Source organism: Amyelois transitella, chromosome 2, assembly GCF_032362555.1.
Source record: "Amyelois transitella isolate CPQ chromosome 2, ilAmyTran1.1, whole genome shotgun sequence".
Taxonomy (NCBI): Eukaryota; Metazoa; Arthropoda; class Insecta; order Lepidoptera; family Pyralidae; genus Amyelois; species Amyelois transitella.
Genome location: NC_083505.1, coordinates 4,494,286 through 4,509,901, shown reverse-complemented (window position 1 = coordinate 4,509,901; position 15,616 = coordinate 4,494,286). Strand labels below are relative to the sequence as shown.

At 34.3% G+C, this 15,616-nt stretch overlaps 3 protein-coding genes across 5 annotated transcripts in view; 2 read left to right on the top strand and 1 right to left on the bottom strand.

Annotated features, from left to right (window-relative positions):
* The window catches only part of LOC106143143 (zinc finger protein 91), a 28,979-nt gene extending 25,137 nt beyond the window's left edge, over positions 1-3,842 (top strand). For all 3 annotated transcript variants that reach the window (XM_013345152.2, XM_060954711.1, XM_013345153.2), the window contains one exon: positions 481-3,842. In XM_013345152.2, coding sequence (XP_013200606.1) covers positions 481-3,039 — 2,559 coding nt within the window. In that variant the 3' untranslated portion in view covers positions 3,040-3,842. The remainder of the gene's footprint in view (positions 1-480) is intronic.
* LOC106143144 (transcription elongation factor S-II) lies at positions 3,418-5,505 on the bottom strand. Its single transcript, XM_013345154.2, has 2 exons — positions 5,326-5,505; positions 3,418-5,087 (listed from the first exon to the last, which is right to left on the bottom strand). The coding sequence occupies exons 1-2, from the start codon at positions 5,392-5,394 to the stop codon at positions 4,284-4,286; spliced, it is 873 nt and encodes a 290-aa protein (XP_013200608.1). The 5' UTR covers positions 5,395-5,505; the 3' UTR covers positions 3,418-4,283.
* A 2,166-nt stretch (positions 5,506-7,671) lies between these two features.
* LOC106143055 (putative defense protein Hdd11) lies at positions 7,672-14,557 on the top strand. The gene is made up of 5 exons (XM_013345025.2): positions 7,672-7,744; positions 9,376-9,541; positions 9,945-10,112; positions 13,282-13,382; positions 14,259-14,557. Exons 2-5 carry the CDS (start codon positions 9,383-9,385, stop codon positions 14,326-14,328), a joined length of 498 nt encoding a protein of 165 aa, XP_013200479.1. The 5' UTR covers positions 7,672-7,744; positions 9,376-9,382; the 3' UTR covers positions 14,329-14,557.
* The last annotated feature ends 1,059 nt before the right edge of the window (positions 14,558-15,616 follow it).

Sequence of the window (15,616 nt, the reverse complement as noted above, 5' to 3'; positions counted from 1 at the left end):
TTACTTAGGACTTCTTTTTTACAATATCAACACAGCCTGCTTCTGATGCCTCCTTATGCTTGTGTGGCTTATTGGACCTTTGAAAAAATCGAATAGGACCACTCCTTCTCTTTCTCATAGATGTCGTAAAAGGCGACTAAGGGATTAAGGCGATGGCCTAGCAACCTGTCACTATTTGAATCTCAATTCAATCATCAAGCCAAAAAGCTGAACGTGGTCTATCAATATTTTTAAGACTGTTTGTTGGCTCTGTCTATCCCGCAAGGGATATAGACGTGACTATATAAATGAATGAATGGCAATAATCCACACAAGTACCAAATCTGAACATAATTTTCGATTCTATTAGTACCTTGTGTTAAATTTAAAACCTGTTGAAATGGGACTGACTTATTATAAAGACAAAGTTTCATAATTAAATAAAGATTAAAAAACTTTCATCATGCATCTGACTAAACTTAACTTTCTTTAACCTTTCAGAGACACTGCCGATTGAAACACGATGGCATCATTAAGGTCATTACTACAATCAAACCAAAGCCAGAAACATCTACATCAAGTGAAATTACTGGTGATACATGTACAAAATGCCCATTTAGGTCCACTGACAGGAAAATACTCATGGCGCATTTGCAGCAACATCAACCTTCTCCTGACTCTATATTTAAATGTTATTTCTGCCCGTTCTTCGTCAAAGATGAACCAGAATTAATCCAACATCTTTTATTGCATGGAATAACGGAACCAGAGGAATACATCGCAAAAGCAATGGGAAGTCGATCACCATTACCGGATCCTATCATGCAACCAGGCTCATCGGGAACATCAAGTTCGTCCACAAAGCGACACAAGTGCACGGAATGCCCTTACGAAACAAACAGTAAATCTCAGTATATGTATCATGAACAGTTTCATCGTGCTCCTAATGAAACTCGAGAATACAAATGCCCGGAATGCAATTACAGCGTCTCTAAAAGACACTTACTTAATCAGCACTTGAGAGTGCATGGAATTATTACGAAGAAATCCGAGTCTGAAGCCGAATTAGAAGCAATGGTGTCAGATACCAACAAAACAGAAAAGACAGATGATTTCTCTATGCTGAAGGAGATACCTTTTGTGTGGGTGTCGGCCAAAAATGAATTTCACAAAATGTATAAGTGTCGTTTTTGTTCGTACGTAAATTCTCAAAAATGCAAGATACCAAATCATGAAAAGATTCACTGTGTAGAAAATAGTGAAACTACTATATATAAGTGTTCGGAATGTAAATTCACATGTGATAACGCAGTGAGAATAGCTGAACATTCTAAAGCTCATGGCGAAATCTACGGTCGAATCTATTGCCCTGTCGAACCTGACGTGCCCGATGAAGAACAAATTGACAAATTACGTAAAGTGATCGAAGTTGAAAAAACAAATGTGCAGGAAGAATTACAAAAGGAAGAAACGTCAGCTTGTGAGAACAAAGTAGTAAAGATCTTATACTTCTGCCAGAAATGTCCGTCGAGATTCTTCACAGAAGAAGAGTTGACAACTCATGATACACGCCATAATGAGACATTTTTTAATAAGTGTAAAAGATGCGAATTTTCGTCACCTAATGAAGACGAATTAGAAACGCATGTAACCGTACACTCAGATGAATATCACACGAAAACTAAAATGTTGAAGTTTATGCATAATATGCATCCAGCTCATATGCAACCTCAACTGGAACTTGTACATTGCCCAACAACGTCTAATATTACTTGGATTGTGTCAAAATCCAATAAAAACTATGAAAATGACTCTAGTATAAGAAAGTCGTCCGATACAAAACACACATCCAAGCAATATTTTTGTAAAGAATGTCCGGCAAAATTCTTTAAAAGCTCTGCCCTCACCTATCATTTAGGCTTACATGGAAGCGACGGCGAACATAGGTGTAAAAAATGCAATTACGCGGTTAAAAACATAGGAAACTTAGCAAAACACGAATTGCTACATGAAACTGCAGAAAATAAACAGTCTGGTGAATATGATTCCGGTGATGATATGGATTATAAAAATATACCACTGTCCGGAACGGATTTGTTTCAAAGAAAAACTGAAGCTCAGAAGCGAGGTTTGACTGATAAGGATAAACTAGTGAAACCTAACGATCATTTCCCGCCAGTACTACAAGCGGATCCTCAATTTGGATATCTGATGCATGGTAACCCTGAATTTATTTATCCCACTTACCTGAAGAATGGAAGGCAAAAAGAAAAACGTTACAAATGTCACAAATGCCCCTCAGCGTTCGAAAAAAGGGAACAATACAAAATACATTTGTCATTACATGGGTCAAAACAGAGGTATAAATGTGAATTGTGTGACTACTCCGTAAAATATTATGCAAACTATGTCCAACATATGAGAAAACATCAAATGAACGACGAGGCACAAGCAGAAAGAAAGAAGGAGAGTAATGGTTTTACAGAAACAGGGATACAAGAAACAAAACAGAACGACAATGGCGATAATATAAAACTAGCAATTAAAACAATTCCGAGGAGTACAGCCAAAAGTGACTTCCAGCAGTTCTCGATAAGCGATCAACAAACTCTTCGCCTGCTTCAAAGAAGGCGTTCCATAAATAGCGCTGGTAAGGATCCAAATGTGAATGAAACTATGCCACCTTCGAACCGAAAAATGCACATATGCCTATTATGTCCCTACACTAATCAAAGACAGGATGCATTAACAAACCATTATAGAAGACACGACGAGTCGGACGTGCTCAATACGGGATACAAATGTTCCTATTGCGATTTGGTAGTCGTTCAATCCCATTTCTTACGAGAACACTTGAAAACACATTTTAGTTATCAGAAAACATTAACTCCAGAGTGTTTTGCTGCCAACAAAGATGTTAGTTTTACTATAACTCAAATAGATGATGAAAATGTATCTAGGGATCTCAAGTTAGATATACGTAATAAGATCTCCTTATGTAATAAAGAGGAGAAAAAAATGTATGTAAAAATAAGTACTGGAGAAGTTATGGTTGAGTAAACTATGCATTTTTTATATTGTAATGTTTATGTAAAGAAAACCTATATAAAGTTATTCTATACCGAAACATATTGTCCTGTTGTTAATGCTTTGTAACATCAAACATTTGACAATATTCTTGTTAAGTTTAAGCCAAAAATTAAAGCAAAGTTGATTCACCAAAGTGAAGCTTGCCATACTAGATTAGAAAATGGTCCAGAAAATTTTGGGTGTCATACTGTACTATGTAGGTACCGTGGATGGCGTGGATTGGATTACAAAATGTACAAAATACAACTATTTCTTATGAGATGCAAAAGCTTAGGTATATTAATTATGTTCACAGTCAGAATAGGTACTAAATTTCAAACTAAAATATGTATAATTTTGAGTAAAGCAGATGTTTTTATTAAGAAGTTCGAACATTTATAAGCCTAGTCAAAATTTATAATGAGGGTTGCATATAGCACAATCATTAGTGATATTATATATTCCACTGTTTTTTAATGTTACCAATACCTACATCTTTATAGAGGGTAATTTAAGTAAAATGTCACATTTTATCTTGGAGATATAGGTACATAACTAGGTTATAATATAAAAGTTCTTAAATATATAGTATTTTAGATCTATTAATTTTAAAAACATTTATTATGTAAGCACTTTAAGAATATTGAAACTGTTATTATAAGACTCCTAAAAATATTAAAATGTAGGGGGTAGGCTGAGGTGGTGTAGGCCGTTTTTATTAATTATATTAAGTTAATTATAAGGCCACACCTGACTGTTGCTGATGATGCAAAATATAAATAATTAAAAATAGATTCATTTTGTTTTATTAAAATTAACCCACACATTTCTTTTCTACAATGAAGACACATTTACATAAAATTTGTTACTTTTACATAAATGTAAATAATTTAAAATCTGTTACATTTACATAAATTAAAAAAACTGTTCTACACATAGGATTAATATTACTAAATGCAAGTTTTTGACCCTTATTATCTAAATAGACCAAATAAAATAAAACTTGTATATTTCACTTAAAGCAATTAATTTATTATGTTAACTAAAGTTGCCTTATCTACTCAACATGATTCAAGTCTTAGAGAGAGTAGAAAGATCCATGCAAGTAAAATAGCAAAAACCAAAATATATGTAGATAATCCATAGTTATGGTAGTATTATAATTATACTTCATACTATTTATGTATCATACTATAAAAGATACACTATTATCTAGAGAAAATTGAGAAGCAGTCTTAGCAGAACTTCCAGCGGTTGCCACATTCATTACAGAGAACAAATGTTGTCATGGGTTCATCGGAACTTCTTGTCTGAAGCTGGTTGTAAGTGCAGTTCTTCTTTTTACATTTACCGCACTTGAGCATGTCAGTTTTAGTACCCTGTACTGTAGCAAGTTGAGCATCATCAATGGCTTCTTTGATAAACTTCTCTCTCAACTTCTTCATTTCATCACTGGCCATCTCTTCGGGAGTCATTTTAGCAAGGCGAGAAGCAGCTACAGCGCCATTCAAGAAATTTATACGCAGAGTAGGGTTTTTTGGATCCTTCAAGTTTGCAACTCTAGAGCGTACTCTGTTCTTATATCTCATATCAGTGTTCTTAAATTCAGCATAAATACATTCTTCCAGTTCTTCTGCAAGTTCCTCAGGAGAAGCACAAGCATTGGGGTTTTCACCATCAACTTTGAGTGCTTGAGTAAGCAGCTCACGACACTTGATGCGAATAGCATCAGTAGTATTAGACTGTGGTGGGAATGAAGCTGGTAGTTTTTTGTCCTTTTCCTTATCATCCTTCTTGTCCTTATCCTTGCTATCTTTTTTGGACTTTGATGAGCTACCATTGTCTTTAGGAGTACTGGGAGTTGACAAAAACTTCTTCCAGTTTTTAATCAGAGTTTTGCACAGAGTTATCACCTCTTCATCCTTACTAGATTTACGGAGTGCATTTACTGTCATCCCTATCCTGGTTTTCGTCAATACTTCCAAATTAATAGCCATAGTCTGAAGAGCTTTAAGGAGTTCCAAAGCTTCTTCCTGGCCCTAGAAAAAGGTAACATTTAGAACTAAGGCTTGGGAATACTTACTTTAAATTTACTTATTGCATACCTGTTGCCATAAAACTACAGAATGAGCAAAAACAAACAAATAATGTGGGAACCTGATTTGTGCAAATATTTGAATATTTCATAGTGATAAAGTGCAATATAATAGAATGTCGTGATGAAAAGATTGGCGGAAGACGTCTTTACTGATTTTGATAATCTTTATAAAGACGTACCGTGCCGTCATCCGAAGTCATCTTAGTCAATTTCTTTTGTATTTTCATAACATCCTCTTCTAAACTCATTGTTATTTCTTTTTACCGAATATTACGGCTTCCCGCCTATATTCAGAAGCAAATATTGTGAAAATTGGCAAATCGACCACCACACCGAAAATATCACTGAAGCATAGACAATAATGCTAGTTAATGTCAGTTTCGGGAACAGATAAAATATGTCGTAACAAATTGAATGTGAATTTAATCGAATCTATTCGAATATTTTTGTTTATGATCGTCATACATCAAATTATTTCGATTGATCCAACCAAACCTGCGTTGCCGATTTAACGATAGTTTTACTATCAATAGTTAACCTTGGAAACCATCTACAAAGTTGATACTTTCGATAGTCCTATTAATATTATTGCTTTTACTCAACTATCAATATCAATCGAAGGACTAGGTATCGATATTGGACTATCGTAGATAGATGTCTTTGGTAGGTAGTAAGTAGAATTAAAATATTATGCATATACATACAGATCACGTCTTTATCCCTTACGGGGTAGACAGACCCAACAGTCTTGAAAAAAATGATAGGCCACGTTCAGCTGTTTGGCTTAATGATAGAATTGAGATTCAAATAGTGACGGGTTGCTAGCCCATCGCCTAAAAGAAGAATCCCAAATATTTTTAAATGCTATCCTTAACTCGACTTTTACGACATCCATCGGAAACAGATAAAGTGGTCCTACTCCTTTTTCTGTTGGTGCCAGGAACCACACGGCACAACAAACAAATTGATCGGCGGGCAAAAATTTCATTAAATCCACATTAGAATACCTACTTATTATATCATTTTATAATTCTATCTATTACTTATTTTATTGCCCGCATGTTGTAAGTATCGGTGACATAAGTAGGTAGGTATGCCTCGTGTCATGAAGATATTCGCGATGAAAATTGGATCAATTTCCTTAACGCAATCCAGGGCAGGGAAAAACCTCTGTCATGTAGGCATGTTGGTAAAAACAATGAAACAGGGGAATAGGTAAGTTTAGAGATGTGTCAGCATCATGTCAGTCATGCTGAATATTTCCTGCGTTATTAAACATGCCTAATCTAAAGAAAACCTGTCATCAATTGGTTGTTTTAAGAATTATATGTATACACTAGCGACCCGCCCCGGCTTCGCACGGGTAGCATTTATACATATTAACCTTTCTCTTAAATCACTCTATCTATAAAGAACTGCATCAAAATACGTTTAGTTTTTTATAGATCATACATAGGTACGTAGGTAATGTAGCTACCAACATACTTACCATAATTACCTTTGAAGAACTTTACCGAATAGGTATACTTGTTACCTCGCCGTAAGTGCTGAATGGAAACTCTTTTGGTCGCTACATGTATGTAATTTTTTATTTCTATGATTATGTACAATGTAATGTTACCTTTTGCGCCAAATAAAGATTTTTCTTTCTTTTTTTCACTTTAGCGGGAGCGTTGATTCAGCTCGACCACCACCAAAGGGAAGATCTTCCGACAGGCTAGGTGTTATGCTTTGGGTACCGCGGCTCCGACAATGTTGTGTCGGAGGTTGTATATGTGCTCCAATCCGTGAAATCTTTGCTTGCGCGATTAAGACTTTTTATCTGTTTTTTTACTGATAGCGTCGCGTGATTTTGTTTTTATGACTTGTGGCGTAGAGATGTCACCACAGTAACATACATACGGACAGACGCGAATAGTAAACGAAATATACTATGCGATGGCCCGCGGCTTTGCTCCTATGCAGAACTCTTAATAACACATACATATAAGTAATCACATCTTTATCCCTTACGATGTAGACAGTGCCACAGGGGTAAAAAGAGGACACTGACTGGCATATTAAATCAACGCATAGTACAAATCACTGGGCATGTAAGTAGGTACTTACATGAATATGTACATAACATACTACCTAGTTCCATAGTGTTATAATAATCAGAATAACATTGATACAAACATAAAAATAATCACGTCTATAAAGAAAGAATAATCCTCATAGGGTAGGAAGAGCCAGCAGTCTCGAAAAGACTGGAAGCTATGTTCAGCTGAAGGAATTAAGATTTCACTAGTGGCAGGTTTCTAATCCACAGCATAAAAGGAGAATCACAAGTAAATTAGACCTTCGCGGAAAGTGAATACTAGGTAGGTACGTTTTCTAAGACCAAGCCAACATGAAAGCTAAGCCTTAATATTGAATAAAGATAATAATATTTACCAATATGTACGGAATCAGCGGCACTCTCGTAGAGCCCTGATTGAGAAACGTCGAAGTATAAGCTAGTATGTATATAACTTGCAGTTGAACACGCTCACGCATTAGTACGCTGGCGGAATCGAACGCGTCTGTCTGTCCGTCACTCCCTCGTTAACTTTCAAGGTAAATAAAACATTGCTTAAGATTACGCGCTTATTAAATTATGCACAATTTAAACGTTTACAGTTTATTTGGTTTAAATTAATTCAATAAAATAAAACAATTCAAAAAATAGTACATAAATGAATTAAGTATGCGCATTGATTTTTTTTTTTTTGTTACAAATGGATATTAAATATTTTTATAATTTAAAAAAGAATATTAATTCCAGCCTGATAACTTCATAAGAAATAAATGAAGTTATCAGAATTATAATCAGATTTGAGATTGTAGGTAAGATATTCATTAATTACATTGTTAATTATTATTATAATTAGAATTACATAAAGTCATTAAAAAATATAAATTAAATATAGGATTTTTTTTTGAAAAATCAATTATTTCTAATTTATCTAGAAACCTAAACGTGATAAGTGTTAAGGACATATACATACTTTACTAAGCCCTCGATCATAATGCAATATTATTTCACCATCTGGCCGTCAATCATCAACTTCCTCATTTTCCTGACGTTAGCCAACCCTTCCGCATGACTAGCTAACTCACCTTAGCCCGAAGAATTAGATTAATCCTATAAGTACCTACAGTTTATCTATAAGACATTCATTGCAATAAATATTTTCTTCATAAGTATTGCCTCACTTTCCCGGAAGTCGATCTCACCCAGGCTCATCACCCTAAACACAAAGTAGCTATGTGACAAACGTAGGTATAAGGAGACCTATGGACATGACGAGACAATACCTAAGGGTTCTGTTTTTGCTTGGCTACAGTCCCCAAAAATATTGGTTTCCGAGTATTAAATTTTATTTAAAACCCAAAGGCAAAAATAATCAAAACCCTCATTAGTTATATAACAGTTAGTAGTAGTAAGTGGATACATAACGTAAATATCTTCGTAATTTAAAATCAAGTAAGAAGGTACATATTTTAAAACAGATTTGAAATTTGTCACTTTATGAATTGTTATCTGCATATTTGTGCAATAGGTAAACGAAAGTGTTTGTTGATGTGTTGCGCCATATGTAGCAAACCTGTCTTCAAGACGACAAGCTTTGCAAGAAGTTGACTTGGGATCCGAAGAACAAAAAGACCATGACCCCCTTTTTAATTCGAGTCTGAGGATTTATACAAGTTAGGGTACTTTCACAGTATAATCTAAACAAATTATGAGAACATCTAGCTTTTGCCCGCGAGTTCCCTCGCATACATTTAGTTATTACTTATGTTCCATCGTAACAATATTTTTTTCCAGAAAAGTATTTTAAATACTTACTTCTTAGTGATTTAAGAAAATTTTGAAAAGATAACTTTTCCCGCGACTTTTGCAGCCTAAAACAGTAAAATCAGACATTATGATATTGGTTCATACATAACTAAATAGTTTCCTTACCTAATGTTGATGTTGGAACTTGGGTCTCTAACTTTATGCATAAGTACCAAAATTAATCAAAGTCGGATCAACTGTTTAGCCGTGAAAGTGATACATACAAACAGCATTTATATATTAGTAGATTACTTTCTTCTAACTACCTAACTTTTTAAAAGAAAAAAAGTAGAACAGTTCCATGCTTCCTTCATCCTTTTTTCCGTAAAAGTATTAATGTTTTGGTAAGAAAGTCACATTATTTCAGGTTCAATATGTGGTGTACATACTTTGCCGTTGCGGTGGCTTTGGTCGCCACCGCGGACGCGTACTCCGCGGGCGCTCCCACAGGAGCCTGCAAGGACATGATCCCGAGGCACCCTGTGTCTGCCCAGACCAGGCAACCACCTTACACCATCACTACTAGCACTAAGGTAACTTATTTCTTCTGCTTGATTCTATAAATTTTAACGATAGCGGTATTAGAAGTGTCGTGTGGTTAAGTTGAGAAAGGGGTTTCTTAGTCTAATTACAATAAGTTTATGCAATGTTAGATTCTACTGTTAGGGAAAACTAGTAACTAAATAGCAATCTAGTTTCTAGTTTTTGGAAAGAGATTTTATTCTGAAAGCCACTGATGAGGCTAAATGCCTGTTGTTCCAACTATAGAATACATACGTCAACATAGCGTTATGTTGCAATAACCACATAAGCTAAAAGCATATCTAAAGATTGGTAGTTTTGTTCTATCAAAGACAAGAAAAGAATTTTAATACTTTTATTTATAAGGTCAAGACTATTTTTCATGCGTTTCTGATGGAATATTTTTCTCTTTAGACTGTTAAAGGAGGAAACTCCATGGAGGTGACGATCTCGGGCAAGTCTCCGTCTGACAAGATCCGTGGTCTGCTGCTGCAGGCCAGGTCTGGAGACGATATCGTCGGGAGCTTCAAGGTCGACCCTAAGGACCCCTTCGCGCAACTGCTCAACTGTGGAACACCAGATGTAAGTCTATTTTCGAATTATTTATCATTGACTAGGATAGCTTTAGATTCAGAGCAGCTCAAAGATTCAAGATTCAAAGCTTTTTATCAAAAACAGCTTTATCCTTTTTCTCCTATTACATCCATAATCTTCATAAACTTTTTTCAAAGCTCTAAGCACTTCAAATAAATATTAATTCTATGAAATTATTAGTTAAAAAACTTTTTTTACTAATCTAATATTTTTTTAATAATTTTATGCCGATAAAATCTAATTAAAAACTTAATTACCTACTCTCGTTGAAATGTTGAATATTTCTACTCTAATATGAACACGTGTATTATCGAATATTTCAAAGGCAGGTACGTGAACTATCATCCATCACATCGTTAGAGATATGATAATTGTAAAATTTATGTCAATAGGCATGTAGTTTTAATGTAGTATAAGGCAAGTAATGAATAATAAGCACTTAGTACCTAAAACCTATATAGCCTGGCCATAGCATGTATCTTATTCATCGCAAAATTAAATAGGACAATATTTTCAAACAAAAAGACTTCAACGAGTTAGGCCTCAAAAATTTTCAAGGCAAGTTGGTGTCAGGCTTTTGGTCAACCGTAAAAATCTTTTTTTTTTCACTTATTTATAACAATGGTATCTTTAACAGACCCAAGTGTAAAATGCAATCGTGATTCGGGGAAACGTTGATATAAAGGGAGAGATGAAAGAGTTTGTATTGAGAGAGATGGAACAGGAGCCGTTTCCTTTATTATGTCAAAATATATGTACATAACTTGTAGTCTTTAGTTGGTCAATTATTATAAGTATCCAAAAAAATAATATTCCCATAATTAAACTGTTCAGAAAAAAGCTTCCTAGTTATAAATGTGATTGTCCCGACAACACAAGGTAACAGGAAAATATATGTTTAGACAAAAAGCCTTCAGTTACACAATGACTTGTTCATTTTTTGTGAATTTAAGGTCACTGCTATATATTTAGATACACTTATCAAAAGTGTATCTTATATATATTTTATTTTTAACGGCTTTTGAAAATATGAAACGCACAACAAATGTACTAAAAGTATTATTTTTTACAATGATTAAGTTCACTTACTTAAAAAATTGTAGAGAAAATGACTTTAATAAATTAAGTAAATAAGAGGAATGCGAAATTACATTTAAGTACCTACTAAATTTGGTCATAGATAAAGTCTAATTGCAAAAAGAACTACTTACTGGATACCGTAGACAAAGTTAATCTAAAACTGGAAACAGGCAAATGAGAGAGATCCATGAAGCAATTAGATCTTATATTTAGTCTATATCGACTATGACAAGAGTAGTTCATCTAATTAAGGCAAATATAAGACAGGTTATCATTAAGAGCACGATTTATTTGATAGGTCTTTCATTTATATATAGGTAATTAGGTACATTAATTACATTACGCCTCTTTGCGGAAGGGGTAGGCAGGGACCACATCTTTCCAATTGCCACGTTCCTTACTTTCGCTTCATTCACATTCGTATTTAGCTTCATGCATACATTTTAAAATATTTATAGATCATATTAATTCAAAAATTTTGGCGGTTGTGGAAGATCTATAATTCAATATTACCTAATACTGTGAGTTGTCCGTTTCCTCACCAAGGATAAATTTGTAGTAAAAGGTCACATCCACATAGAATCAAGTGATTAATGACCTAACTTAAAATTTATTGTCATTCATGAATAATTTAATGATGCAGTTCATTGTGTTAGTTAGGTTGCTGTTTCGTAACTAAACAGATCGGTCAATGCAATATTATAAAGAGTAAAGATTTGTATTTTTGCTTGTAACGAATACAATAAAAAACAACTCTACTTAATAGGTACACACACTCACAGGCACAGAGATAGACCAAATCTTTAGAAGAGTATTTATTAAAATATGTCTAGTTCAGTAATATGTCTATTTCGATTGCACAAAGAACAATAAAAAAGCCTAGTAAAAATGTATCTACTTATTTCTAATTAAGTATCTGTAACTCAAACCAAATCCCCTTTATGTACTTTGATTGACTTTTCGTGCTTAATGTTAGTTGTTTAGGTAAATTTGGGTGGTGGTAGGTAAAACCGAGAAAAGTTTACATTTGAAGAGGTTTAATTTTTTCTTAATATAACATAACCCTTCTTTAAATCGATAACTAATCTCTGCATTCATAGGCTATGTGCAACCGAGGACATTTCTGTACCCTTCACTTGTAAACGTTCACCTGTTTCAACAGTTACCGACCAAAAGTATCAGAGTTCAATGTAATCTTCGTTGGAAGGTTAAGTATCCATCAAATTCCGCCCATTGTCAACCACTATGACCTCCTTACAACTGCATGCCATATTATTAGACAGAGGACGCATGTAATAACTGGATGCTTTACTCTGTCACCGGCCACCGTCAAAAATATCCTTGACCCGAGTCTAGTGGTAGCCCGTTGAACTATCATGAAATTACAATGCAACGAGGTTTCCATAAATTACTACCTGCGGTCAAATTAATCTTTATATAACTACTGATTTTGTCCCAGATTCACAGAGATCGGAATTTATCGTAAAGCTATTATGGACATGGTTAAAGCTAGATATTCGCATGCATTGCGATTAGGCTACGTTCATTATAAGCAAACTATACAAAACTAGAATACGCCTATTATTGTGATTAGATCATGCGTGCTGAGGAAATAAACATTTACAGTAAATTTTGGTATGTTTCATGAGTTACGCATTAAATAAAGTTAACATTTACTTACAAAGTGTATTATACACCCCAAATCATGTCGGTTTCACGGTAGCATAAAACTTATCACTTACATGCCTCTTTAGTGGGTTCTCAAGCGGGCTATTCACGAACAAGGAATGTCTTATTTTCTATCTCTACCTCAGGCATAATGAAAGTGGAATGCGATAAGTAGTACCTCATCTAATAAGCGGACCCACAGCCGACGGCCCGAAAACTAGGTGGCAGAGGGTGCAACTTGAAATACATATAGATGACATACGGGACACATAAGGGAATAGTAACAATGTATGTTTACGGTCGTAAAAACGCCACAGGCCTTTCTCCAAAAATGCTATATATCGCATGTAAAATTGGTCAATTTTATTTATTACTAGGAAGTACCTATATTTATTTTTGTTGATTTCAGAACGCAGTGACCCACAAAAAACACGACGAAAGCGAGGATAAACAGACCGTCAAGTTTACATGGACGCCCCCTGCAGACTTGAAGGGAGAAATTAAATTCAGGTAATTTGTGTTGTGTCGTGTGGTTCCCGGTATAGGACCACTTCCATCTCTTTCCCATAAATGTCGTAAAAGGCAACTAAGAGCATAAAGGCACATTCATTTATTGCACGGTCCCATGTTGGTCTAGTAGAGAAGAAAAAACATAGTGTTACCAGCTGCTTGTCTTCCCGTGAGTATTGGAAAAGGCAAAGGAAAATTCTACTTGGGATTTTTTTTAAATGGGCTATCACCTGTCACCTATTTGAAACTCAATTCCATCAATGAGCCATATAGCATAACGGGGTTTTTGTAGTGTGCTGCTAGCTCCATCTACCCTGGAAGAGACAGACATGATTGTGTATATTGTAATGTAATTTTGATGGGGTGAAGTGGAACTGCTTACTTTTTCACGATAACAACCAAGCTAAGTTGTCCCTGAGCAAACTATGCCAACGACGAAGCCTTATGAGTTCATCCCTAGTTGCATCTTGATGCAATAACATTTTATTAATCCCATTAGATTAACATTGTTGTTATTATTACTGAACATTTCAAATATCGGAAGAAACCTTCCGTTCCTTCCTAAATTTAAAAAGCGCGTTCGAAATTTTGGAGTGTGTTTTGAACATATGAAGACAAAGGGAGATTATTTTATATTTTGTAAAGAAAAAAATTAAGGAATGGGCTTATATATTAAACTTGAGATTCTTCTTTTAGGCGATGGGCTAGCAACCTTTCACTATTTGAATCTCAATTCTATCATTATGCCTATCAGCTAAACGTGGCCTATCAGTCTTTCAAGACTGCTAGCTCTGTCTACCCCGCAAAGGATATACACGTGATCATATGGAATGGATGAAAAAAATATAATTTTGTTAAATTATTTCTCTCTTTCAGAGCCACCATCGCACTGAATGGCGCGGTGTTTTGGGTGGGTGTAGAATCGGCCCCAGTCAGAGTGGTTTAACTAATTCTACATGAATACGTAGATCATTATGTACCTACTACTAAGTTTATTGTCTTACAAGCAGAATAAAAAAAGATAATACAGAATTTTACAAAATTGTTCCCTTATAATGTAAAATAGATATACTATGTAGCATAAACTTCGATTAGTTGGGAACACGCCTTTGTCAAATTTTAACGCGTAAATGCTTGATAGCCTATTATTGTACAGGTATTGATTTTGTATTAATAGGAAGTATAACATTCATATTTTTATATTTAAAAAAAATTGTGATATTGTCTAATAAAACAATTAATATAAATTTTAGCATTTTTTTTTTATTTAAAGGTAGCACCTAGAAATTTTTGTTTTCAGAGATCGTTTACAAAATTTTAAGTCTCATTACATATACCTACAAGATAGGAACGAGCCCTTCTTAAAACTACTTCCTAGAAATAAAGTGGATGTAATTTTTATGGCCTTTTTTTACTGGGCTCAAATCAGAGAATTTTCACATGTAATAGAATTACAATAATACAAGAAAACGCTTTGCATTGAGTCAAGCACTGGAGAGTCACAATGGACGCCACGTTATAATCTAGGACAGTTAACATACATTTGTATAAAGATACATACATTCATCTAGAAAATCTGAAGCCTACTAAAGAAGTTGCAGTTTCCAAATACTCGATAAATAAGAATGTAAATCGGAAGCATCTATTATCCATATTTCAAAATAATAAAAAGTAGCGTCAGTAAAGTGATAAATTCGCCAGATATTGTTTGAGCATTATATACCTTATTTAAATAACTGGGGTTTTATTACTGCTTAAAATATTTTCACAAAAAAAATCAATACATAAACCAGTTTATACTACTATTACAATTCAACGTTTTCTTTGTCATTTCCTTTGGCGACAAAGCATATTTCAGTGAAATTGCGTGCGCCGGCGCAAACCAAACATGACACATTTCCGTTCATTGAAGCGAGTGAGAAATGCCTAATTTGTGATACGATAACACCGAAAATGATTCACGATAAATTAAATGTATTGTCCGATAAATTTAATGTATTGTCTTAAATGGTTACAGATGACAATAATTCTTTTATTACATAAGTTTCGAGTATTTTTAATTAATATGGAAGTGTGATGCAATAAATATTCTTATCTGCAAGTGAATGTTTTCATATACCTATTTTAGGGCATAATTTATAGAAAATGTAATTGACATAACTACAGTTTCAAACATCATTACAAAGGATACAATTGTATTTTTCGAAGTACCTATCTATAAATGCAGTTGATGG

Excerpts from the sequence above, each read along its gene's own strand:
- LOC106143144 (XM_013345154.2), bottom strand. The coding sequence starts at position 5,394 with ATGAGTTTAGAAGAGGATGTTATGAAAATACAAAAGAAATTGACTAAG. Across the intron at positions 5,088-5,325 it reads TGACTTCGGATGACGGCACG|GGCCAGGAAGAAGCTTTGGA; the intron begins GTACGTCTTTAT and ends ACCTTTTTCTAG.
- LOC106143055 (XM_013345025.2), top strand. The coding sequence starts at position 9,383 with ATGTGGTGTACATACTTTGCCGTTGCGGTGGCTTTGGTCGCCACCGCG. Across the intron at positions 10,113-13,281 it reads TCAACTGTGGAACACCAGAT|AACGCAGTGACCCACAAAAA; the intron begins GTAAGTCTATTT and ends TGTTGATTTCAG. Across the intron at positions 13,383-14,258 it reads AAGGGAGAAATTAAATTCAG|AGCCACCATCGCACTGAATG; the intron begins GTAATTTGTGTT and ends TCTCTCTTTCAG.